General features: G+C 32.5%; 2 protein-coding genes across 2 annotated transcripts; both read left to right on the top strand.

Annotated features, from left to right (window-relative positions):
* Positions 1 to 490: 490 nt before the first annotated feature.
* On the top strand, positions 491 to 10,941 carry LOC145668227 (uncharacterized). The gene is made up of 4 exons (XM_081735881.1): positions 491 to 642; positions 1,436 to 1,624; positions 4,225 to 4,464; positions 10,670 to 10,941. Exons 1-4 carry the CDS (start codon positions 579 to 581, stop codon positions 10,924 to 10,926), a joined length of 750 nt encoding a protein of 249 aa, XP_081592007.1. The 5' UTR covers positions 491 to 578; the 3' UTR covers positions 10,927 to 10,941.
* A 1,555-nt stretch (positions 10,942 to 12,496) lies between these two features.
* On the top strand, positions 12,497 to 25,610 carry LOC145668226 (secretory phospholipase A2 receptor-like). Its single transcript, XM_081735880.1, has 5 exons — positions 12,497 to 12,740; positions 18,144 to 18,362; positions 22,223 to 22,456; positions 23,625 to 23,822; positions 24,937 to 25,610. Exons 1-5 carry the CDS (start codon positions 12,527 to 12,529, stop codon positions 25,161 to 25,163), a joined length of 1,092 nt encoding a protein of 363 aa, XP_081592006.1. The 5' UTR covers positions 12,497 to 12,526; the 3' UTR covers positions 25,164 to 25,610.
* The last annotated feature ends 577 nt before the right edge of the window (positions 25,611 to 26,187 follow it).

Raw genomic sequence — 26,187 nt, 5'->3', positions numbered from 1 at the left:
TTCTGGGTAACACATCATCTGAAGATATTACTAATATTAATATTTTTAGTAGACTTAAGAATATTAAACATAAATTTGTGATTTTATGTTTTTATATAACATGGAAGTTATGTAGGACGGGATCTCTAAAATAGGATAAACCATTATTTGGATTTGTATCGGAAGCGTTGTATTCCAGTAGGATTGAAACCTACGATCACACGTAACTGAAGTAAGCACTCGTATATGATGCAACTTAGAAAGACTCTTTCTTTGTGTTTCTGTCTCTCATATTCAAAATCTATGTGTTTGATTTTCAATAATTGCTTCATATAAAATTTGAACAATGATACTTCATATCATTAAAATAAAAATCACACAATATCTTGAGGTAAAGAAGCAATCACGTGGAAGTTAAACAAACGATAAGGTAGAAGACTTTGTAAACTATGGTACGTTTATAAACATTTATCCATTGTATTCTTTGATAAAAAGAAGTGTTCTCTGAAAACAAAAAATATGATGAAGTATATTAATTCTCACTTGAGAAACAAATATGAATTTTACCTCGTTTCGTAAATTTCATTTCCTTGAAGGAAATGATAAATTTCATTAGTGGTACATTCTTTGTCATAGCTGTCACACATGTTTTATGTCATGATCGTAAGTACATGGATATGCACATAAATATATTGAAACATAAATAAGTATATTGATATACAATATAATAATCAACAATTATCTGTTATATGTATTACATAAATCTACACGAAACAAAACTTGAACTAAAAAAATATTTAAAATTACATTACAAAAATATCGACAGAGTAGAAACTAAAATAATATTTGTGTGAACTTTAAATACCAGTTTGTGTTTAAAAGGGTAATAATATTAGTAGTAATACAGTGTTTGATTTAACGCTCAAATATGAAATAGAATTTGTTCGCTTAAATTAGCAGTGTTTCTAATGTTAAGAAACATTTCTGATTATTAAAATATGACCTCTTGATCTCTTTTATGATTTAATGTACGTCAATTGATCATATAAATACATCTGCTCAGACATTAATCAATATTTTTGAACACTTTTAAGATAATAATCTTAGAAATATTAAAACAATTCAAACTCTGCTGGAACGTTCACGGAGCAATATGTTATATAAAAGTAACCAATAAGATGATTAATGTTGTTACTCGAACGTAAACCATCGGTCGGTACAGAAAGATCTTAGCTCATTATTTGTTAAAAAGTAAGTAAGTTTTCTTATTTATCAAGCTCAAAGAGAACTCTATATCTCTAGGTAAAAAAAAAAAACGTTACTGTGAAATGGCCTCTTTTAGACGTACACATTTGTTATTTAGATCAATACTATTGTAAAAGATATGAGTATAAGCACTTCACAAATTGTGTTATATATTACTAATAGCAACTAACGTATTCTTTTAATATTCCAGCAAATAGATGGAGCTATATTCGTCCTGAATTCTATTTAAGAGATACACAAGGTTACTTCTTTCACCACGAACGAGTAGGCTGGCTGGAAGCTTACTCCATTTGTATAGCAAACAACAGTATTTTAGCTCAAGTAGACTCAGATGGTGAAGCGGAGTTCATTGCTGATCGTTTGGCGGATGCAAGACATGGTATACTCATCCAGATCATTTGTTCAATTTAGTACATACATTTTAGTCATTAAACGACATTTATCAACAGTAAATATTAACATCTTTCGCTTGGAAAACAGCTACTGAACAGTGTTCGTACATTTTCTTTTCTTCACCGAGGGCAAAAAAAAAAAAAAAAAAAAACCTTTTATAATTAAATTTTCTTTAGTTTATAAATGATAGTCTTTCTGCGTATAATAATAGCTTACCCATGTTTATTAAAACATGTAAACTATTTTGTTATATAGTAATAACACAGTCAAGTATGATCAGGTAATAACATTCCAATATCATTCCATGGATATCAAAGTACCAATTAAATTAAATAAAACGGAAGTATTTACATAAGTTTTCTTTTGGCGGTGGCAGCATATTTACCGAGACTTCTAGGTAAAGAATCCTGTAGATAAAAAAGATTAATTTCGTTTCGTCTTCCAGATGAACACGTTAGAAACGATGACACGGGGAAAGGGGAATGCCACCGCCAAATTAAAAAAAGAAGATATTTTCAAAGAGAACTAAAAAGAATTTAGATTCTTCTCAAAAGAAGGTAGAAACCAAATAGGGCCATAAAATTCAGTCAGCAACTCATCCTAGATTTCATACTTTGCCTAAATATATCCTTCTTCTCTATTTGCTAAATTTTTCCTCGGAATGTTTCTCCAACATCGAACACACTGTTATTGATTAACATGATAATACCTTTCTGCATTAAATAATTTTTAAAAAAAATCGCATTGTTCGCCACTTTTTCAGCAAACCTTTTCAGGAACATTTGCACTAGGAAATTTGTAAGTTTCCTGCGTCACCTTAATGGAACCGGCGAATATAAACGCCTTAACTATTGCTTTTTTCTACTGAAGGGAATACATATTCCAAACAGCAGTCGCACACTGGTCTCTATATGATTTCACGGCAAGTACTGATCCGGAATCTGCAAATAACAATGAGTTTCATTGCAAATATGCAGGCAGGCCGGTTTTTGTGGTCTACTCGATAACAATTCAGTAAGTTATCCATATAACTGTATAAATGAGGTACCATAGCATTAATGAAACTTTAGGCTATTTATGTAAAAAATACATATATATTGTCGATTTGTTGTTTTTGTCGATTATTGTCGATAATATTACCCAGATAGCAAAAATGACTTGTAACAAACTTGCAGCAGATTTGCATTTCAAGTCTGGCAAACTTGCAGCAGACTTGTGATGCAAGCCTGCAAGTTTGATGCAAGTTTAATGCAAACTTTCTAGTTGACGCTCTTCGAACTTGCAGCACGCCTGCAGTGCAACTGTATGGTAAGTTTGCAAAGCAAGTTTCTGCAAAGGGCTTGCTTGCACAGCAAGCCTACTGGAAGTTTCAAATTGCACGGCAAGTGCACAGCAAGTTAGTGCAGGTTTGACGCAAGTCTTTGCAAGCATATCACTTGCACTAGAAGTGAACAACAAGTTGGCAGCAAGTTTGTGTAGGTTGAAAGCAAGTCTCTGCAAGGATACCACTTGCACTGCAAGTCCCAACAAGTTTGTAGTAAGTGTTGTGCAAGTATATACTTGCATTGCAAGTCTACAGCAGGTCTTCAGCAAGTGAATGTAGTAAGTATTCTGCAGGTATATACTTGTATTGCAAGTCTACTGCAAGTATGTGGAAGTTAGCATAGCAAGCCTGCAGCAAGCACTTTACTGTATACGAACATACACACAGTATATTTTTCTCAACAACTTTGTCAAACAATACACGTTCAAAATATAAATTATCTCTACATACTGGATACTTACGTAATTATCTTAATTACCCACTTGTTTTAATGCTTCACACACTTCGCACCTACTACAAATGGCGGCCTGGCGGGAAGATTTCTAAGATTAGACTTTTGTGCCACCTGTTGGTAGAAACTAGAACTGGCACACTTGCTACAAAGTTGCAGGAAGCCTCCGAAGCAAGTAAAACCTAGCAAGTGAAAATCAAATTACGATATTTGCGGGTAACTCTTTCAAAAATCCTGCAGCAGGTGTACAGTGCACGGAAAGTCTAGCAAGTTAAAATCCAATATGGTGAAAGACTTGCTGCAAACCAACATGCTATTAGGGTAAGATTTGTACACTCTTTAAATGAAAATAAAAAGAAACAAAAAAGAAAGGATTTGGTCTTATATATATAATACATTGCAACACAAAACTGAACCCCTTAACTTAATAATTATTTTACTCATGTTGGTAAAAAAAAAAAAAAGTTCATCGTCAAAGGATTGTTAATGCCAATTTAACTGAAATGAAAATCGCACTTAAGCTTCAAGGAAGTAGAATTGTATGCTATCTTGCATGTATGACTATAACCATTTGTACAAGATAACCAAGCATACAGATTCGAGTTTTAAACAAAATTTACAGAATATCTCAGGATACCTGTGTATTCTCAGGATTTTAAATTTTAATAAAAATTAAAACCTCGAGATCATTCGGACTTTTAGTTTAAGACGTTTATATTTTATGTTGAAAATTCTATATACGGAATATGTTATTGAGACTTCGTAGTGTTCAAAATCACCTAACTAGAGGACTTGTACTTCTTATTTACAGAATTTGAAGATGTATGGATTGGTGGTCGTTTTGTAGATGACCAATGGATGTGGATGCCATCAAGGCAAGCAATCTCAGATGTAGCGACCATGGCTAAAGGAGGGAAACTTGTTAAGTGGTTGTATAAAGATCACGAGAAAGGCAGAAATTGTCTTTGTTTGGATAGGGAAAACCATAGAAATCCATTATTTGTAGAGCTAAAGTGCGACCTACCACGTCATTTTGTTTGTGAGAAAGATAGTAAGTATTTACAAATGAAACATTATTTTTTGAGACAAATTCATGAAATCATTAACACCAATGAAATACTTTACTTCATTGGTATGTGGGACAATATTTTACAATTTACATACATAAAGAATACAAATCTAACAAATATTTTTAATTCTAAAAGTAGTGGGTAATGATGTTAAATTCTATGTAACCAAATTAAAATATAACGCTGTCAGTACACTCTTCAAATGAAAATAAAATACAATAAAATATTATATCTCATCTGAGGTGTGTTAAAAAAATTGCTATTGTTTCTCAGATGCTCATTATACAAATTTTCAACCATTGTCTCCTTCAAAGTACTCCCTTTTATTGTTAATACACAGTTGGCATTGTTTCTTCCTATTTTGGAACGCCTGCTGAAAATTACTTTCTTTTTCGATGGTGTGCAATACTATCACCACATTTTCCTGAATTTCTTCTGCGGACTTAGTACTAGTTCCTTTCAAAGGTTTTATGTTTGGGAAATGAAAGTAGACCTGCAAGGGCCAAGTCCGGAGAATAGAGTCAGTAGTACACAACGACAGTGCGATGTGTTGCCAGATAATTTCCAAGTTTTTCATTCAGGATTTAATGGCAAGGTTCTACACTTTAACGTCTTCAGCCACACCTCTCACTCACTATCTATGAAACAATCAGATTCCTCCTTTCATTTTTAATAATTTTTAATTAATTACAAATGCAACTTTTAATGATCCAACTTTCACTTGAGAGCTAAACTTTTAATTGGCACACGTGTGGTAACTTTCACTTTTGAGAAACATAAACTTTTAATTGGCTATCTGCTATTCAATACACCTGTTTTTACCTTTTCTTCCTTCTCTCCTTTATCTAATATCTTCCTCCATACATAATATATATTTAATTCACTATTCCAGTTCATAAGTTCCTCGCTTTCTTCTTTTGTATCCATTTTGCCTCTTTCCATTTCCTTACAATGCTTCTTCTCTCCCTTTCAGCCCCTCTACGCCTTCCCAGTATATTTCATGTCCTGTCTTCTTCACATGTTTATACACAGCATTACTATCCCTCTTCAATCTAACGTCGTCCTTGTGCTGTTTAATCCTTTCTTCTAATCTTTTTCCTGTTTCTCCTATATAACTCATAGCACATTTTTGCATTTAATTTTACATGCAACCCCTTCATCACTTAGTTGAATCTTTGTTACCTTCCTTTTTCCCCCTTTTCAATGCACCTAACATTCTTCTACTTCCTCTTCTGTATGTTCTTACTTCTCCTTTTTTCAATAAGTTCTTTAAGACTTCCGTTTTTATCTCCTATGCTCTCTATCCCGAACCATGTTTTCTTTTCTTCTTCTTCTTCTTCTGTGTCTTCTCTCCCTTCATTCTGCCTTCTTCCCTCTTCTTTCCTTGTTTAAGCACAAGGACGAACTTACTTTGTTATTTCATTGTTACTTTTTCACTAATCCGACTAGCAGCTTACGCATGACGGCATTCAATCTGTTGTTACTCCACAACAAACGCATAGATTCTAACCCAATAAAAAGCAACCTTTCACCAAGATATGTCGTCACCTGCGCAAGATAGCCCACTATTTGAAAAGTTCGGTCCCATTTTGAACACACCTCTTATACCAGTCAAAATGGAGCAATGCATGAGAGAAGAAATTACAACTTAATACATTAACTTAATACAAACTTAATTCTTTTAATTAATTTATTTTTACCCAACGTAGAATGTTGTCGTACAAAACAAAGCAAAAGCTCATTCATAAATGGATGATTTTACATTATTATCATAAATTATATTAAATGTGTTCGAAACAGTACACAGTACAAATGCAGTGTGAATTAAAACCACATCACAACTAGCTGTTGAAAGTACTTAGTTGAGTGAAGTAGTGATAATTCATAATTACACCTACACATTCCAAATAAACGAAAATAAGAGAAATGATTTTCCAAAATGCTTAAATATGCATTAGTAAAATTTTTATCTTTTTACACTAAATTCTGCATGTATCATTTTAAACATATTTTTGACATTATTTGTAAGACTCTAATAACATGTAATACTACCAGGTTGTCCAAAAATTATTGTCTTTTGCACACGAGATGGTGTTAGTGTCTCATATCGCAGGGTACAAGAGTCACAGCGGTTCAAGCGGTATCATCTGATGGCTGATAATTGAAGCAAATAGATGTTCAAAAAGTGGCGCAATACCTATGATCAGAAGTATCAGACCTATTGCGCCCTGAAAATTAGTAAACTTTTCACAAAGCTGTGCTTCATTTTACAATCTTGATTAGGTAAAACACAAATGTTGTGGAGACTCTTGAAGAAATTTGTGCTGTTTAAGGGTAAGATACGTGATCAAAAGCAACTCCAAAAGATGGTTTTACCGCTTTCGTTCTGGATATGTTTATGTCCAAAGTGCTCCTCACAGTGGAATTTGATGAGGTTTTGGCAATATTCGAAGTAGAGCGTTTAACAGTCATGATATCGCCAAGGACATACACTTCTATAGCCAAACAATGTAAAACCATTTGAAGAAAATTGGCTACAAAAAGAAGTTAGACGTTTGGGTGCCACGTTTGGGAAGTACTTATTTGACTTAACAACATTTACTCGATAGAATTTCTATCTCTAAGTCTACTGAAACGAAACGAACTCGAGCCATTTCTGAATCGGATGATGAAAAAACCTACGACAATAATGTGTGCATGGTACCCGGAGCACTCCGTACAAGACGTGATCAATGCAAGGAGAAGCTCCATAGTCTCTGTCAAAGTTCACACTAGCCTCTAGGAAGATTATGCTGTGCGATTGGACAGGCATCATGCATTATGATCTGCTTCCACCGGTATAACGATAGACTCAGGTCGTGCTGTCGAAAATTAACATGAATTAACCTGGCAATTCAAAACAACGGCAGAATCTAGTCAATAGAAAAGAACTACACACTAAACGTTATACTGTATTCATATTTAATGACTTAGAAATTGAGAGAACTTGGCTGAGAGGTTTAAATGCATTCACCATATAGCCCTTGTCTGACATCGTATGAGTGTCATTTGCTTCGGACTCTGTAGAACTCCCTGAATGGTGTTAAGCTACTCTAAAAAATAGCCCTGTGAAAACTACGTGTTACAATTTTTTAACCAAAAATTACATAAGTTGTGTACTTATGGTGTTGCTGGAAAAATTGCACGTCATCGATCAATACGATACCCTATTGAAACAAGAGGTTAAAATAATTCAGATCCAAACAATAGCTGACTTAATTTTGCAAAGGAAACGAATCATTAAATTTTTAATTCCATCAAAAACGAGTTCACTCTTACCAGTTTTCGGGTATGAAAACGACTCGTTAAAATAACACGAAAACGAAAGTTCAAAATTATGAAAAGCCAAGGGAAAGAAGAATTGTCATTACTAAATGTGATACTGTGCAAATGTGTGTAACTTCATAGATTTCTATTGCACCCGTATATACTGTATTTGGTAGTGCTGGTTCCCTGGATTGATTCCTGCTGTGTCCGTGAATATTATAAATGTGAAATATTTCACAGTTCACACAATGCATACACTCTAAAAACGATATAGCTGGAACAACCAGAAGTATGATTGAATGCAACAATATGGCTCCAGCAATACTCATAGCTGAGAGGACAGTATTATATAGTTAAAAATATAGCTGGATCAACAAAACGTACTGTTGTCTCAATCAGTTTTATAGTAGTACTAACTATGTCAACAGGTACCATAATTGACATAGTTATTACGATCATAAAACTGACTGATACAGTAATACATTTTGTTGATCCAGCTATATTTTTAACTATATAATACTCTCCTCCCAGCTCTAGAGCTCCTGCGTGGCTAAGCGGTTAGCGTACGCGCCTTTGGCGCAGGAGACCCGGGTTCGATTCCCGGCGGGAGCTCATGTGGTTCGGATTCCACGTTAATCAGAAGGTCCAAGTCTCATATAGCCTCGCTGCTGAACGGGACGTTAAACTCAAAATCAACTCAAATCAACTCTCCTCCCAGCTATGAGTATTGCTGGTGCCATATTGTTGCATTCAATAATACTTCTGGTTGTTCCAGCTATATCATTTTTAGAGTGTATGCCATGATAACCACAAGTCTCACCCTTCTTCCCTTTCTAGTAGTTCCTTGGATAGTGAGTTCCTCTGGTGATTTCATGTGTAATGCTTAGAAATTTTATTTAACCTAAATTACAAATTCGTTGTGGTTTCATGGATAAAATAGGATGGACCTTATTTATGTGGAGAAAAATTATACATTTTGGAATTTCTTTTGATGTGGTCTCCTAAAATTGGCCCATATGGGACCGCAGTAAGCCATAGAAAATACCTTCATCGAATAATATTAATTCGTACCTCAACCGAGCTATATTTTTGATTGCTTTTAGAGTATGCAGCATATGTTAAAATAAATAAATAAATAAAATCTTGAATATACCCTTGCAATTTTATTTAAAATCTGTTGAAGGGAATGACATCGTATCCTGAATAGAAGTACTCTTGATGGATCTGTACTTTATTTTATGTAGCGCCATTATTGCGACTATCTGATTCTGTTCATTTCCCTGGTCATTTCCACTCATTTACAATTTTTAAATAATTGTATGTCAATAAGATAATCAATAAGAAAGGACAATGATAAGTGGAAGATTAAGTGGAACATATTCTTGGGACGCTGAATCGATTCCAGAAAAACTATTCACGATACCGTTTTTAATCTTATACCTATCGATAGACGATACAGACAGACATACGGACTTAGGCATTTTACAAGACTTCCGATGTTCATGCATAACATAGTTTGGAAGTTTATTGTACTGAAATATGGGTTTAGAAACCCTAATTTTGATTATTGTAGTGCAATACACAATAGTGACAAGAACATAAAATATTCTGAGGGCTGAATCTGATAAACACCGTCGTTGACTGAAGTTAGGGCCATGGTGGCTCACTTGTATATTGCTTACCTATTGCGCATGAAGTTCCTAATTCAATCACAGTTCTCTGTGCTTTATGTAAAGAAACACCGTGTGCGTGGATTTTCTAAAGTTTTCCCATTTTCCCCCACTTTCGTAATTTCATCATTATTATCATCCATCTCATCGTCACCGTCTCGCTGAGTCTCGGGTGATTAAAAAGCAATCTAGGTTTGAAAGTTAAGGGTTAACACCTGCATACTAGCTAGTAGTAGCAAATATTGTTAGCACAAGAAAGTACTTGAAGTTACGTACCCAGCACGGAATTCGTGCCATTTGCTACACTTCAGAACTATGTCTATGTAAAATTTTAAAAAAAACGGATATAATTTTCTAGTCACGAATTCAATTATATTTTAAAAATTTAAAGCAATTTATATTCTTTTATTCTCCAAAATTGTATATACTTTTAGCTGATTGCTGTATTACATACCTTATACTTGACAATTCCAGGAAAATACGGAAACTTCTAGTAAAGGTTAAAGAGTAAAACCTATTTTCTACTACCTGAAAGACTGAATACTCACGCGACAGGGCATCGCCAACTGGTGGAAACTCATGAGATCCGGTATACTGCATATGTTTCACGAATCGTATATGTCGAGAACTGTAATACTCTTCTATGAGTAAAAAAAATATTGTATGGCTTGTAATATTTATTCAACTTAGAGAATTATTAAAATGAATTTTGTCCTGTTAGATCTTCAAATGAGGCCATTTTCGAGTAGTCTAAAATGTTTTCTTAATAATTAGAAAAGACGAATAAAAATGACTCAATGTTTTAATCAACTTGAGACTTAATTACAATTGTGTTCTGTTCCATTGCTGAGATCAAATTTCCGAGTAGATTTTTGTTTTCCGCAGATTCTAGATAGGTTCTTCATGAAAATTCTATATGTTCTGTCATGGAATTTATTAACTACTAGGAAGTATTTAAGTGAAAAATTGTAGTATTTAGAATAATGTAAAAAATAATTTTAAATTATGCTCTACTTTAAATAAAACGAAATGTCTCGAAAATATTACGTTACATTTTGCAATTCGTTTACATAGTTATATTTTACAATATGTTACATTTATATAGTGCGTTGCATTATTTAAATTGAAATACTCAAAATTTGCCTTGGAGAAAGTTTTGTCTTACTGAACACTCTCATTTCATATTAAGGAACAGTATATTTTATTTCAGTGTCAAAGGAGCCACCAGGACCAACTGATCTTGGAAACGACAGAGAAGTTGCAATCATGGGAAATATCAAATATATATTATACCGCTTCGCAACAAATTTTCACACTGCAGTAACAGTTTGTACGAATTTTCATGATAGTTTAGCAATAGTGGACACTTTCGAAATTGGAACATTCCTTCATCGGCTTATGTATAAAAGTAGACCAGATAAGTTATTTTTACTCACATTTTATCATATTATAACGATTTACGGTTAACATAGTGAAAATAATAGTGTATATCAATTTGCCAACTTTTATTAAGTCTAGTGCATATCAGAAAAGATATTAGTTATATTTCTGGCTTGAATTCTGATAGTTTATAACATACAGGTAAGTCTATGTATGTAGTCTTATTGTTACAGAGAAATATTTTTACATTCAGATTTTACACAAAATATAACTTGAATTCATGAATTGATGTAATGTAATGTATTTTTGTATGTATGAACGAATGACTGAACATAATTTATGTATGTATGTATGAATACAATGTATGAATGCATCAATGTATATATGTATTTTTATTAGTTTAACGTCTCACAGCTATGTTCCAAGGCTAAGGGAGAAGTAAAGCGGGAAGAAATGGGAAAATTCCGAGAAAATCCATACGCATCGTGCTTGTCCACAATAAAGCCAACTTAGCGTGAGCTAAGTCCAGAGTTGAGCGTTCTATCATTGTGCTACCGCAGCTCAGTATCTATATCCCATATATATATTTCAGAATATAGATATATGTAGATGTTGTCTTATAAATTACATATACTATAATGTTAAAAAAGAAATTATATATTTTTCATTTATGTCGTAAATTTAGTACGTTACTGTATCATGTCATATATCTTTATGGTGCTATTGTAAAGATGAGTTTCACTGACAATTATAACTTCTTTATAGAATTTAATTGTAAATACTAATAATTGATAATAGGCTTGAGATAAAGCAATACGCTAAATAGCAATAAGAAAAAATAGATTTATATACGTGTATGAATAACAGAGATTTTGCAGTTGACAACGCAGCAGCTTCATATCGGAGAAATGCTAGTTGTAGTATGATCAATAGATAAAATTCTATTGCTGAATATTAATTATTGAATGAACGGAGTCAAAAAAAAAAAAATATATTCTTAGTGCCATCTTGAGGTATTATCGCTTTCAAAGTATATGGTGCATTGTTGTGCTTTTAATCTAGTAATACAGTTAGTCAAAAATGGATATTTATATTTTCACAAGGATCTTCAAATGAAGAATTTAATAAAAGGGTATTAAATTCTTTCTGAAAGATCTTTATATTTTAATTCATTACGTGACTATTTTGAGTCCCTTTGCAAGAATAGTCATGCCAAGTTACATATTTAAAGGACTCCTATATAGATCTAAGATGTTATAATGGAGGTAAATATGCACAATGTTTGATAAGTGCGTGTTTAGAAAAATAAACGGGTTGTAGAAACGATCCTTGTAGTACATTATTGAAAATTGTAATACTGTATTGAAGTGTGCGAAGTAAAGGTGAATGTTGATTATTATATATGATACTATATTTGCAGATTAAATTATATTCTAGACATGACTTAAGCAATAGCTTTCATATTTTCCTGGTCTTAATGTTTTAATTTCAGAATAACATAATTAACGGAAAAAAGACTATAGTGTTCCATATTGAGAATTGTCATCGCTCCCAAAATTCTCAGGACTTGCTTACTGTTAATATTTGTGTTTTCTATTAAGCTATTCATATTACTTTCTATATACCGGAGAAGTTAATATGCATTTTATCAATGAAATCTGGTTTTACCTTTATACAGTTTCACAGAATGTGGATTGGTGGAGTTTATGATAACGGGACATTCTGGTGGATGACCACATTGAAAGAGATCCCCAAAACACCAGACGATGTTAATGAATTCCCTCCGTGGATATACGAGATACCCAGAGAGGGAAAAGAGTGTCTCATAATGGATAACCACAGCAAATTTAAATTTTTGGATGAAGATTGTGATTTGCAAGTAGAATTTGCTTGTCAGGAAGGTATTCATGTTTCGATATCGAAATATTATATTTACCTAAACTTAAACCAAAATTTCATTCTATTGTTCCATCTTGTGGTTCACGATTTTAAAATTTTGATGTTATAGTTAGTTAAAGGTCTTTACAATTGTACTTATGGTCCTCAATTAGCAGAGAGTTACGGATACGTTTGTCTGTAGAAGCTAGTGTAGCGTAGCTAATTATTAATTTATAGGATTACTTTGTATTAATGAAGTTGATGTGATAATTTTAACATCACAATTAATGAAACTAATTTTCAGTAAACAATTGACGACAAATGTAAAAAGAGATAAATTGCTAATAGATAGTAACACCTTTTGCATATCTTTACAATATATATTTTGCGGACTGTTAATATGCAGAATACTACAGTTATATTCAACGAACTGCCATTGAAAGTTTGTTCAAAGACAAACTGAATCAATAAACATAAGATAATTTGCGCATATTCTTTACCTATTTTATTTTAATAGATTGATCATGATTATTTTTTTCCTTAATCCATCTATACTAAGGCCCTACCTTTGTGAAAACTTGCACTAAGCTCAAACTATCTCAAGTTAGTAAGATTAAGAAAACATTACTAATGCTAACATACTGCCAATTTCCTCATTACCAATTCACAAAGAAAAGACTGATTATTATCAGTTTGGTTTAAGTCAGGGGCAGATCCAGTGGGGGGAGATCGGGGCGATTGCCCCCTAGAAGATGAAACTTCCTTATTTTATATATAAATAAAACCCATCCCAAAATTTGGAGCTCTTAAAAGTAGCTCTAAGTAGCAGTATTACAACCCACCGTCCCCCCAAGAAGTCCGTCCTGCATTCGCCCCTATTTTAAGTTCGTTTACCATAAGCAATATCAATAAGTTAAGTTTGACATTGGACATTAAAGAATTTAGAAATCAATTTCTAACAATGTTGTGTTTAAAATTTTTAATCCACTGTTCCTCATGGACACAACTTATCATATTAATCTCTCTTCAAGACCATCTAATCCATCGCTATTGTCCATGAAAAACTTGATCAATGTGTAATAGATCAAACTGTCGAACAAAGTCTTGAAATCGTCAAGCGGACACACACAAGCCCAACAATATTATTTTTATACTTTATGAACCATCTTTGAAAGGAATTTGGTAAAATGGCTTAGTGATAGGGTGTTCACCTTTGGAGCCAGGGGTCCGTGTTCGTTCTCATCTCATGGGATTTTGTGGTGAATAATATCGTGTCCGTGGGTTTTCTCGATTCTTTTCACATTCTTATTCTACCCATTTTTTCATTACTATAATTCACTTTCAATAATCACCCGCCTCCTTTATACTAAAGAGCATATTGCGATACCTCCAGTAAGATTGTAGATTCCATTTTTATTTTTGAAAGCTCCTGGATTCCTGGATATTTATTGACACATCGTCCTGTGGTAGTTTTAAAGAAACGTAGCATACTCAAATGCAAGAGATTGTACCATTATGGAGTCTACACTTATCGGTTGAAAATCGGTAATGTTCTAATTAGTTATATCCATAAAATAAGTGATTAACTAAATTACAATTTTGATGTTTTTAATGTAATCTAGAGTAGCATGTTGTCTGTGTGTGTGTACAAATGTAAGTTTGGACTCTACTTAAGATTTCTCATGATATTCGGAACAATATGCCTTACCAGATCTTACTACTAGTTCTTTCCATTTTGGATATCTGATTTGAGATTTTTATATGAAAATAAATGTTGAGTTATTTAGCTTTATCATAACCATTTAACATAATTCACACGTGTGATGTTGTGATTTAAGAATTCGGGTTATGGAATCTTGGATTAGGAAAACTAGGTCTACAAATCATTTATTAAAAGAAAAAAAAAAAAAAGAATTTTACTAAATAAATTTTCAACATCAACTTTTACTATTTCTTCCACATACAGTACGTTATATTAGTACATGTAAGATTATTACAAATTTCTGGACAAATTTCCAAATAGACAAAAAACTTAATATCATTCTACAATAATATAATAACAATTCTATAATAACAATAATAAAATCGGGATTAATAGATTATTGATTTTTTTCATAATGTATAGAACAATTAGGTATTAGCTATAATAGTTTTTTCCTATATTTTAATAATTAAAATTTAAAATAATTGGATAGCAGGATTATGGTAGTGAAGTCAACTGCACTTCAGTCTGAGATGGCCTCAAAATATTAAAAATACTCACTATGATCCACACTACTTTGTCTTACTGTTTGTAGATTACTTGTATAAAGGTACGACAATTTTTAGAAAGCAAACCACTTAATGCTGTTATATGAAGTAACATTTGTTTTCGAGGCTTCTCATATAGTGTGGGAAATTTGAATGTCTAAATACTGAGGCCATAAACTAGACTCCCAACTTTTTCTTTTATAAAAAAAGATCTTGTTAATTCATTTAATAGCATTTTGTACAGATTGTTTGCTTACTTTCTAAATTTTTGATATTACCAATTACATTTTTTGTTGCTAAAGTTCTACTAGCGAATACAGTAGAACTTTAGTATAGTAGCTAAAGTTCTATTAGCGAATTCTAAAGTTGTTCGCTAAAATTCAAGAGTGAGAGAGAGCGTAGGGAAGACTCTCAACAAAACCCTTAGATTGTATGAATAATAATTGAGTAATATTATGAATAATGTTGCATCTTTTTTACAATGTAAATTTAATTTATCCTAAAATAATATGAGATACTAATATGTAAACGTCGTGACAAACATCTTGGTATTTGAAGGCGGCGCTCCAAGTTTCCTTTAAATGCTGATAGCAAATGAGAGGCCAGCATTATTGCCACGTTTATTTTGTACACATCCACGTCTATCTTTGTCACCTGATCGCGCTGTAGTTTGTCTGCTTAGCCATAGCCACACCCGTTTACCACTTGGCAACGTCGCTCCAGAGCTTGCATTTTATTCGTTTAGCTGAAATGCCAAGATGTTTGTCACAGGCTTTAGTTTTATTCAAAAACGCTTTTTCTTCCTTGTTTAAAAAGATCATATTCTGGCAACCGTAAGGAGAAAATTCAAAAATTTTGGCTTTAAATAAAAATCTCAATTTGGCAAAGAAAACTCACATTTGTTTCATTTAATTCTAGCTGAGGACAAGATAACAGGGCTTTTCAAAGGAGGTGGATGGCTAGGATTTTTAAAGCAAGAGTATAATACATTTCAATAAATAAATAAATAAAGAGTTGACTATAAGATGCCGTACCTTTAGGTAGTACTCACTTACCACCTAGTGATGCAATGAGTCTGTATGGAATTTATTGTTGTCTCTGATGTAGGATAGGTGTCCAGACCCTTTATGAAATTTTATTTAACTCTTCTGGTGATATAGTTGCAAAGACAATTGTCACAGATTCTCTTACTTTTTTTTATTGTTTGAAACAGATTTCCAGTGACTTTTATTTTTGTGTATTCCACATCTTGTCGTCCACTATGGTCAAGTCGGGATTTCGTAGAGACCATGGTAATGTTGGGGACCGATGGCCAATCCATGTTTCAAAGAAGCTGCCATTCAGTAATTTACGAACAGTAATGTGTAATCCATTCAGCAAACTCATTTGATCCATAACTTCGTTTTCAGGTAGTTTGGGTATTAACAAATCTCGAAACATTTCTAGATAATTTATTCCGTTAACAGGCCATTCAAAATACATAATTCGCTCACCAACACATGCATAAGACATAAGTAGTGTACAGGTATTATGTTCCAACTTAAGTGTGAAATATGATTTTTTTTCGTCCAAAAAATAATATTGGAGGCAGGACTTTTGGGTAAACAACGCACATCTTCAAAAAGGGCATGATTTCGAAGAGAAGGTGGGAACTATTCTAGCAATAAAGCACATGTCTTGCTATGTGTCTGCATATCATCATCAATAACTTCCCTGAAGAAAGATGTTCGAAATGACCTCGTGTTTAAGTTGTTTTTCATCTTACGATGTGTTGTTGAACCTGGAACTTTGAGTTCTGGTAATCATTTGCCTGTCAGTTTACGAGATAATTGTCCGATGCATTCTGCAATAGTAGTAAATTTGTTGAGCTGTTTCGGTCGATCTGTTCTGATTGTTGTGTTTAACACTGTCAGAAGCAAATATTCTTTTCCTTTCGAATCTAACAGTTGGAAGTGGCTTTCTAAATATCTGTTAATAGTTTCTTTATCTGCTGCACCGTTTGCCCAATGTGCTGTTTTTTGTAGATCCAAAACACTCGCAATTAAGACTATTCAATCAAATACCTATCAGTATCCGCGATCGTACCGAAGACTCTGCTATTGTGGTATTGAGGTGTTTAGATCTAATTTGCCTGTCATTGCTATCAACTGTTGTTTTAATTGTGCCTAAGAGTGTTGTCATCTGCGATTTATACTGCAAAATAAACTTAGATAAAGTAGTTAAAATGATTATATGTACGAAAGTTATATATATTACAACAAAAGATTAGATTGATTTATAGCCCAACTTGTGTTACTACGGATGGATTGAGTGCTACGAAAAGAGGTGCAGGTCCGTAGCCAGCCCAAAAATGTAGGGGGCGCCCGATAGAAGTTAGGGGGGGGCGATTTAACCATATTATAATAGTTCATTTGCAATCCTACCTTAAAAAATTTAGCGAGGGCCAATAAAAATTTCGTGGGACCCGGCCCCCCGTGCCTGAAGAGTTGTCTGCGACTAGCTAATATCTTTTGTTGTTGTTGGGTTCAATTTAAGACTTGTAGACCTAATAATTCAGCAAACCATTCCCAACATTGTTAACTTAGTACTTTGGGACTAGGCTGCTATATTAATGACGTCTTAAGTCTGTTAAGAAAACTGATACGTTTCTTCCATTCAGTGTAACAAAAAAGTATTTGCTTATTGCGGACAGCATTCTTGCTCTAGAATTTACTCCATCAAATCACTCACCTAGACACTGATTTTTTTTGTTGCTAAACAGTGATTAGATAATTGAGTTGTCTAAAGACAGATTGAACTAATTTTTATTTACGTGCTGTGGGAAATTTGTTCTTACACAAACAATGGCTACTTGGTACGAACTGCTGGCCTTGCGAAATGAGCTTCATGTTGCTGTTGTGTCAATTGCTATACTTAGTGTGTTGTAGCACGAGGTTCGATTTGGAACACGCGAAACGCAAATAATTTCATGCTTAAATCAATCGGCAAAAATGTAGATAGTGCACTCTAGTTTCAGACTTTCATAAGGGCAAAATTTCCTCAGTACAAAAATGTATTTAGTTCGGTCTGGCTTCAGACAGCTCAATTAAAACTTACAGTTTTAAAATCACTAGTTACTAGTTCAGTTTAAGTAGATTACGGATTCCTAATTTATCATAAATTTCACTTACTAATAGGTATAACTAGCTCGAGTAAGATCTTGGGCAGCGTGGCAGAAGAACTTTCTTATGGATCAAACATATACATGTTCATGGAGGGAGAAACAACATGGGAAGAGGCAAGAAGAATATGCACCGAGAACAATGCACAGCTTTTATCATTTGTTGGGATGGATAATAAAGAACACAACGAGACTTTACAGTGGTTATTGAATACATTAGCAGAGCTCAAATCTGGTGAGATCAATTTTTTTTTTTTTTTTTTTTTTAAGATGAGGAAGATTATTATAAATGAAAAGTTGATTTGAAACATTAAACTTACGTAGCTCATAAGTTAATAGTGGTATAAACTTATACTAATTTATAGTAAAGCGTATACATGAGAAATTAATTAAGTGAATGAAATTAATAGATATTATACGAGACTTATTCCTGTGTAGCAATTTAATAGATCTTTGCCAGTAAACGTAAGGTAGAGAGCTAGGTATAGACTCCTATAATGAAAACTACCAAGCTCGACCCTGCCAAAATGAAACTGCCAGTCTTGAGACTCGAATATAACTCGATGATTAACTGCACAAATATATGTCGGTATGACTGAAGTACGCACATACAATGATTACTATTTGTTCTTATTTCTTGAGAAAGACAGAGTGTCTACACAGACAGAAGAGGTAACACTTCTGTATGAGAACGAGCTTCACACGGAAAATTAACATATTTCTAGAATCCGAAATTATGAAAGAATTAGGAAGATTTGTTTGTATAACCTCCAACTTAACACAATTACTTTATTAATTAGGAAGAAAGAACATGAGACTTCGATGTAGACAATGCTGGCTTGTGCTAAAGAGTTATTTGAGAAATAATGCCAAACTATCAGATCGTCTAGAGAGTATTTTGCCTTTTGCGCACGAGATGTCGTTAGTGTCTCAAATATCAGGGCATATGAGTCGCAGCGAGTTAGGTCTAACTTTATTGGACAGTTGACAATTGAAGCTACTAGAGGTGCGAATACAATTTCATTTCGATAAAGATGTAAATGCTGTTGCTGAGCAGGCGCGTGAAGACATTTCTGCTGTTTATGAGTAAGCTACGTTTCTAAAGCAACTCTGAAAAGACAGTTCAGTTGGATTAATTCTGAAAATTTGGATGTCCAAAATCCTCCGGCAGCGAATCACAGCAAAAGATGATGAGATTCTGGCAGAAGTTAAGCAAGACTGGAATGTAAGCAGTCATGACATTGTCAAGAACCTAAACACCCATCTCCAAAAAGTTTTACACCATTTGGTGAAAGCTGGCTACTAAAAGAAGATCAACGTTCTCAACGTTTGGGTACCACATATTCTTGACTCAAAGACTTTTACTCGATCTTGTGAATTTTCTACTGAAACGTAACGAACTCGAGCCATCTCTGAAGCGGTTGATCATGAGCAATGAAAGGGGATAACCTAACAACTTTTAGTAGAATTGAAATGGTATGGTGCATCAGAAGATGCTGTTACCCGGCAGAATGATAGACTCTGACTTATACTGTCAATAATTAGCGCGAATGTATCTAGCAATGCAGAAGAAACAATTGGAAGTAGTCAACAGAAAAGGTGTTGTATATCACGCTGATGACACACACATATTGAACGACCCACGCAAATTATGAGAATTTAGCTAGGATGGTTTAATGCATCCACCGTATAGCTTATACCTGATACCGTCAGAAATATTATTTGTTTTGATCTCTGCAGAATTTCGTGAATGGTGTTATTTTAGTTTCAAAAGAGGCCTTTGAAAATCACGCGTCTTATTATTATTATTATTATTATTATTATTATTATTATTATTATTATTATTATTATTATTATTATTATTATTATTATTATTGACTAGAAATCGCAGAAGTTCAATGGCTACTGGATTATAGTGTTACTGGAAAAATGGTAAAATAATAGAACAAAAGGGTGAATATGTAGTTTCATAATAGTAATTTCAATAACAATAAACGTATTCTCAATTTTGATCTCCAAATGCTCAATATTTTTAGACGACTTAATATTTCCCTGAGATATGTCATGGTTTATGGAATATCCGACAATATTATATCTAATCTTTAGTATGACTTGGTATAAAGAAACAGTGTTGAATTGGACATTTACAAGGGAAACTCTCTCCTTCGGATCTTGTAAACATTTACAGAGACTGTGACGCCGATGTCAGCTGAGGTGAGTTACCAATGTCAAATTTTAAGCTGCCTCCGTATCTCGTGGATGACTTGAAGCCACCGTTTTGCTTCTGACTAAAATTTCTACTGCTTTCTCGTCAGATTACTGGCATACTGCGCTGTTTTCCACAGTAATTTATGATGATAATTACTTTCGTTGTTGTTATGTACCGCTGTATTCAGAACGACAGTACTGATCACACAATTATTTTGTATGTAACACCTTTAGATATTCAAGATTATATTTAGTTTGCTCTACAATAATTTCATTATCGTTCGCAGGCTTCCTAAGAGTATTGCTTGCCTATTAAAGTTTTAAAATAAGATTTTCAGTACCTTGATTTTTTTAAAAAGTCATCCATTTTCTAATAACTCATTCTTTAGCGTCTTACGCCGGATATACTTTAAAAAATAGAAATGAAATGAAATGTTTCAGTTTACGTCTCAGAATTATGTCCTGAAATCAGAGGAGAAGAATGATTACTTATAGCGAATGACTGTGGAAGAATTGGTGGAATGAGAAAGTGGGAGGGGTGGGAGAATTCTCAACAAAATCCGCGGACTTGATGTTGTCCACCACAATCTCACATGACATGGGATCGAACTAGCGATACCTAACTTTGGAAGTAATCATTCTTCTACGGAGCAATTGTGTCTCTTTTCCACTTCCTCAATTATGTATTCTTTCGATTTCCACTCTTTTTTTAACTGCTTACTACATTACTTTTTTATTTCTAATTTTCTATGTTCATTTTTAAAAAATCAACCCTTCTAGCAAAAATCTAGTGCCCATCTTGCCAAAATCCGTATCCTAGATTACGCTTATTGTTACACAGTTGAAATCGCATTCAAGTATTCGAGAGTGAAAAAAAAAAAAAAAAAACATTTGATACAGTTGAGATCATAGATGAAAACTACCGAACTGACCACATATCTGAGATATTCATTGCTATATAGATTTATGCCCTTTTTACTAACATTTGAAAATGTGTGGTTATATGATAATATGATAAGCCGAAAACAACTCTGTTGTACCTAAAAATTATAAGCCATATTAGATATTTCACAAAGTTATTACCAGTCGATCAAAAGGTGTTTGAATCAACGTATCACGTTATGAAATGGCTTCTGGCCTAGCTCCTTCTAACAGGGAATAATATATTTTTCTTACTTTATTTTTAATACTCAATAAGATCATACGTTACTGTAACAGATACCTTCGTCACTCATCTCAATATTTTATGCATTATATCATATGAAATTATTCAAAGTCCAAACGCAGTGCTACTGATATTAATAAATTCTAATATCAAACATTCATCTTGGTATTATAACATAACAAAGCATATCATAGTAACTTAATTGCATATATGCTATTAATTAAACGTCTTCTGCAAGTATTGCTAAACAACAAATATACTTTAACTTTGTAACCCAATATGTATTACATATTAGCTCTTCAATTGAAGTAAAATCTATAAAGTAATATTTATATTTAAAGTTAAATTTATGACTACTAACTTGAATTGCATTTTGTATTATGTATTGATTAGTTTGAGATTTACTTCCTGGTTTTCATACAAGGCTATACAAAACGTGCGCCTAACGTTGAAAGTGTCATCTGAAGTCTGAACCATTTTTTACTTCCACCGTGAAACGAACTGGGTCTCCATTTCTAAAGTGACAATGCTAACCCTTCAACTATGGAGTGACTTATTTATTAAGATTGGTACAAGTACGAAGTATGAGTTAAGTAATTAACCTTCTTTTGGCAACTTTTGACAGAGAATAACAGATACGTCTTTATTAAAATATCATATTAAAAATATGTATGTAAAGATAGTAATTGCCTTCTATATTGAAAACAAATTACACATTCCAGAAATGTATCACGTGTGGTTGGATGCTAAATTTGATAACGAATGGAGGTGGCAGAGTGATCCCAATAGTCCTCCGATCGCATTTAATGAGGGAGAGGAGTTTCCTCCTTGGGCAGACTTTGACAAGATAAACGATCATAACTGTTTAAACCTTGACAGACTTGACCACAATAGAGGAGTCTATTTTGGAATTCGATGTGTTATATCTCAAAATTACATATGCATGAGATCTAAAGGTAAGTGCGAAACATTAAAAGTAAGTTGTAAAACACGATTGTAGAATAAAATTCACATATATTTTAATAATTATTAGCGAATTTATAAGGAAATTAAAAATAATATTACCTCACTAATAAGAACTCAAATTTCCTCAGTTGATGTGGAAATTTAATCTCTATTATTTTCTGGATTTGACAAAGGTTTTTCTTTCTTAAAACAATTAATACTAATAAAATAAGGCAATAAGACCTTTAACACCATCTGTAATATTTTTATATAAATCAGACTTCTCTGAAAAATAATATATTCAAAATTGACTAATTTTTAAAAGAACATACATACATTTACTTGCATTAGTGTACATGATACTCTATTAATCATGAGCACTGCTTATTTGTTCTTCCATTTTCATTTTGACTATTAGATAAAGCATATTGTCAAAGGTATAGAAGATACTTGTTTCCGTTACACTTTTAATCTTGAGTGTTTACTTGTTTATTAATTTATGTACAATTTCCTGATATTACCAAACGATATATTGCACTGGAAAAATATGATGAAAAATGAAAAGAAATTTTGAAAGAAAAACAAAGGTCTTCCGACATTAACTTACAAGACAGAAACACTTTAGAAATATTTAACCAAAGATACCAAAGGGAATTTGAATGAATAACCTTTCGATTACTAAACAAGAATGCTGCACCAGCGCGATAAATTATTAAAAAGAAATTAGTTTCAAGCCTTAACTGCTGTCGTGAAATTGAACTTGTCCCCCCTTGTGATAACGGTAGTTATAGTTGAACAAGGGTTAACTATAGGGCGTCTACAAAACTAAAACCTTTAATTAATCAATTGCGTATGACCTTTCATATTTTATTAAAGGGTAATACTGTAATTGACTCATAAATAGAAATGTTTTACATAATAGTTGTATTGATAATCTGCCTTAAAATATGATGTACAATTGTATTTCTGTAACTGAAAATGACGATGCTAGTTGAGGTTTAAAAACTGCTCCTCTCGCTTTTCCGCACACTCATGTTTACTCAACAGTTGAATTTTACATTCGTATAACATAGTTATTAATTTAGTTCAGTATATTAAATAGATCATTATCATAGTCTCCTTCATTACATTATTGATTATATTGAGAAATAAACTACTGCCGTTTTTTCACATTAATAGATTCTGAGACTGGTAGACGAATGTATGAAAAGAGGCCGCAGCGACTTCAGTATGGAAATAAGATCTATGATATTTATTATGAAAAAGTGAATTTTGATACTGCTATGAAGAAATGCAGTTCTGCCTCTGTTTCTTCCGAACTAGCTAAATTTGTAGATATGGGAACGCTTAGATACATTATGGATAATCTTCTTCGATGTAAGTATCTCTTAGGAAATAAATGACAGTTTCCGAAATTGATATCTTTTTTATATATTGACGAATGATTTGGTTAACTTAGTTGATGCATGCACAATGTTGAAAAAATATATAGTGTCATTGAAATGTGATGTGTTGCATACGAGGTAAATCAACTCATATTTAATGTCAAACTTAACGTTTTAAATACAGTATATATTTATGATATGGATTGCATACTTACCTCATACAGTATATATATATATATATATATATATATATATATATATATATATATATATATATATATATATATAAATATAGTACTTTCGATTTTTAGTAAAATATATAGTTCTGTTATTAAAATTATTTTTAATAACAAAAGGCAACATTTCAGTACTAACATTTTGGCAAAATCTGTTTTGTTTTATGAGTAAAATTTATCCCTAGACTCACTAATTTGAAAAATATAACTGTCATTAATATATTAGTACTAGTTATTCATGTTGTAGTATGGGCTTATAGTGATTTGTATAATACCATGAATATTAAAGCTATAATTTGTTTCAAATTGATGTTAGTGGAAAATGACTTCTCTATAATATAAACGAAACGTTAAATAAAAGTTAACAAATTAGTTTGAAGACAGAAGAGAAGTATATCATTGTCATATCCATTTCCTGCATGAAAGGTATCTTTACACTGTACTCAAAAACATCCATATATAATACACTAATATATTATTTAAATAAACTTAACTTTAACAGGAAATTCCAACACTTCCACCCATTGACGCCCATATATATACATAACATTGTAATTATCACATTGATATTTTAATTGGTAAAGTTGTTATTTATTAATAAAAGATGACGAGTTTATATTTATGAATTGATATTTTAGCTTAGGATACTTCTGTATTGACTAGGACTTCCCTAAGAGTTGTCTAACATGATAAAGAGGTTTCTTCTTTAACTTAGATTACAAGATAACTTCACATTGCGAAGGAAAGCACCACTGTTTTAATTTCACTTGTATTAGATATAATTTTATTCACATATGTACTACTTGCTTGATACTCAATTTAAAATCTAAAAGTCGAGATAGCAGAGACATTATAATTCTCTTCTTACAGATGATGCAAGTTTGTGGATTGGTGCTTCTACTAATGGGAGAAGTTGGAGATGGCTTGATGGGGAAGAATTCCCTCCTATTTCAAAAGGTTTCCCACCTCTAGCGTATGATCCACCTCGATCAGGCAGAGAATGTTTGTCGTTACAATATTATAATGATATGGAAATAAAATTTGTTGATCATGTTTGTTCAGATTTAAATTATTTCGTGTGTGAGTTAAAGAAGTGATATTTAAAGTTAAGGTCGAACAAATAATTTGATGATGAAAAGAAAATTGACAATGCTAATAAATATAAAAAAATACAGTGCTTGAAGTTTGCAATTATTATTGAAATGCAACTTCAGTGAAGTAAAGGAAAATGAAAAATATCGTAAGCAAGGAAAGTGGTATTTCTGTTTATGAAAGAAAAAGGAGCTTTATTGTTTCATTGATACTAATCATTTAAAATGTTTGAAAGCTATGTAATGTATTAACAAAAATTCTTTAAAAAACCTTTCATGCCAGATGGCGTATTTCAAATACCTATTTCTTGAGTATACAAGTTAAATAGGTAAAGTCGTAGAACGATAAATGTAAGATAAATAAACGATAGACCTTTTACGCTTGGTACGTGACATATCTGGTAGTATTCTTTGTATTGTTATTTATGATTAAATTTATTTACTTATTAAGAAGTTTACTTTTCTTACTGGCTTGTACTATGAATGCCGTACGAATATAAATTCTATTATCCATGCATTACTTTTCAAATAATATTTTATTAATAAACTACGATTTGTTTGATGTCTCGTTTGATCATATTATAAGTAATGAAATATATTTGTTAAATGTGTATAAAATACAATAGATGTTTTGAAATAAGCGTCAGATATATTTATTAAATGAAATAAATGTTGTAGTTGAAAGATTTGGTAGTAGAAGTTAACGGAAAACAAAAATTAATAACATGTTTAAGAAAATAAAACATAGCCAATAATGTAGCTGTTAAAAACAGAAATTGACAAAACATATGATTAATATAGCTCTTAAAAATGTTAAATAGAAAACTGCAAATATGCAATGCTGCTATAATATGAATACTACTACATTTAACGGAATATGGTACTTTGTTTGAAATTTCACACGAAGGAACTAAAATCACACACACACACACACACACACACACACATATGCACGCGCGCGAACACACACAAACACACACACATATGCACGCGAGCGCACACACACAAACACACAAACACACACACATAT

This window comes from Thermobia domestica, chromosome 13 (genome assembly GCF_964235325.1).
Source record: "Thermobia domestica chromosome 13, izTheDome1.hap1.1, whole genome shotgun sequence".
Lineage (NCBI taxonomy): Eukaryota > Metazoa > Arthropoda > Insecta > Zygentoma > Lepismatidae > Thermobia > Thermobia domestica.
This window is presented reverse-complemented; position numbering and strand designations above follow the sequence as displayed.

Excerpts from the sequence above, each read along its gene's own strand:
- LOC145668227 (XM_081735881.1), top strand. The coding sequence starts at position 579 with ATGATAAATTTCATTAGTGGTACATTCTTTGTCATAGCTGTCACACAT. Across the intron at positions 643-1,435 it reads ACATGTTTTATGTCATGATC|CAAATAGATGGAGCTATATT; the intron begins GTAAGTACATGG and ends TTAATATTCCAG. Across the intron at positions 4,465-10,669 it reads TTTTGTTTGTGAGAAAGATA|TGTCAAAGGAGCCACCAGGA; the intron begins GTAAGTATTTAC and ends ATTTTATTTCAG.
- LOC145668226 (XM_081735880.1), top strand. The coding sequence starts at position 12,527 with ATGTGGATTGGTGGAGTTTATGATAACGGGACATTCTGGTGGATGACC. Across the intron at positions 22,457-23,624 it reads CATATGCATGAGATCTAAAG|ATTCTGAGACTGGTAGACGA; the intron begins GTAAGTGCGAAA and ends TCACATTAATAG. Across the intron at positions 23,823-24,936 it reads TATGGATAATCTTCTTCGAT|ATGATGCAAGTTTGTGGATT; the intron begins GTAAGTATCTCT and ends CTCTTCTTACAG.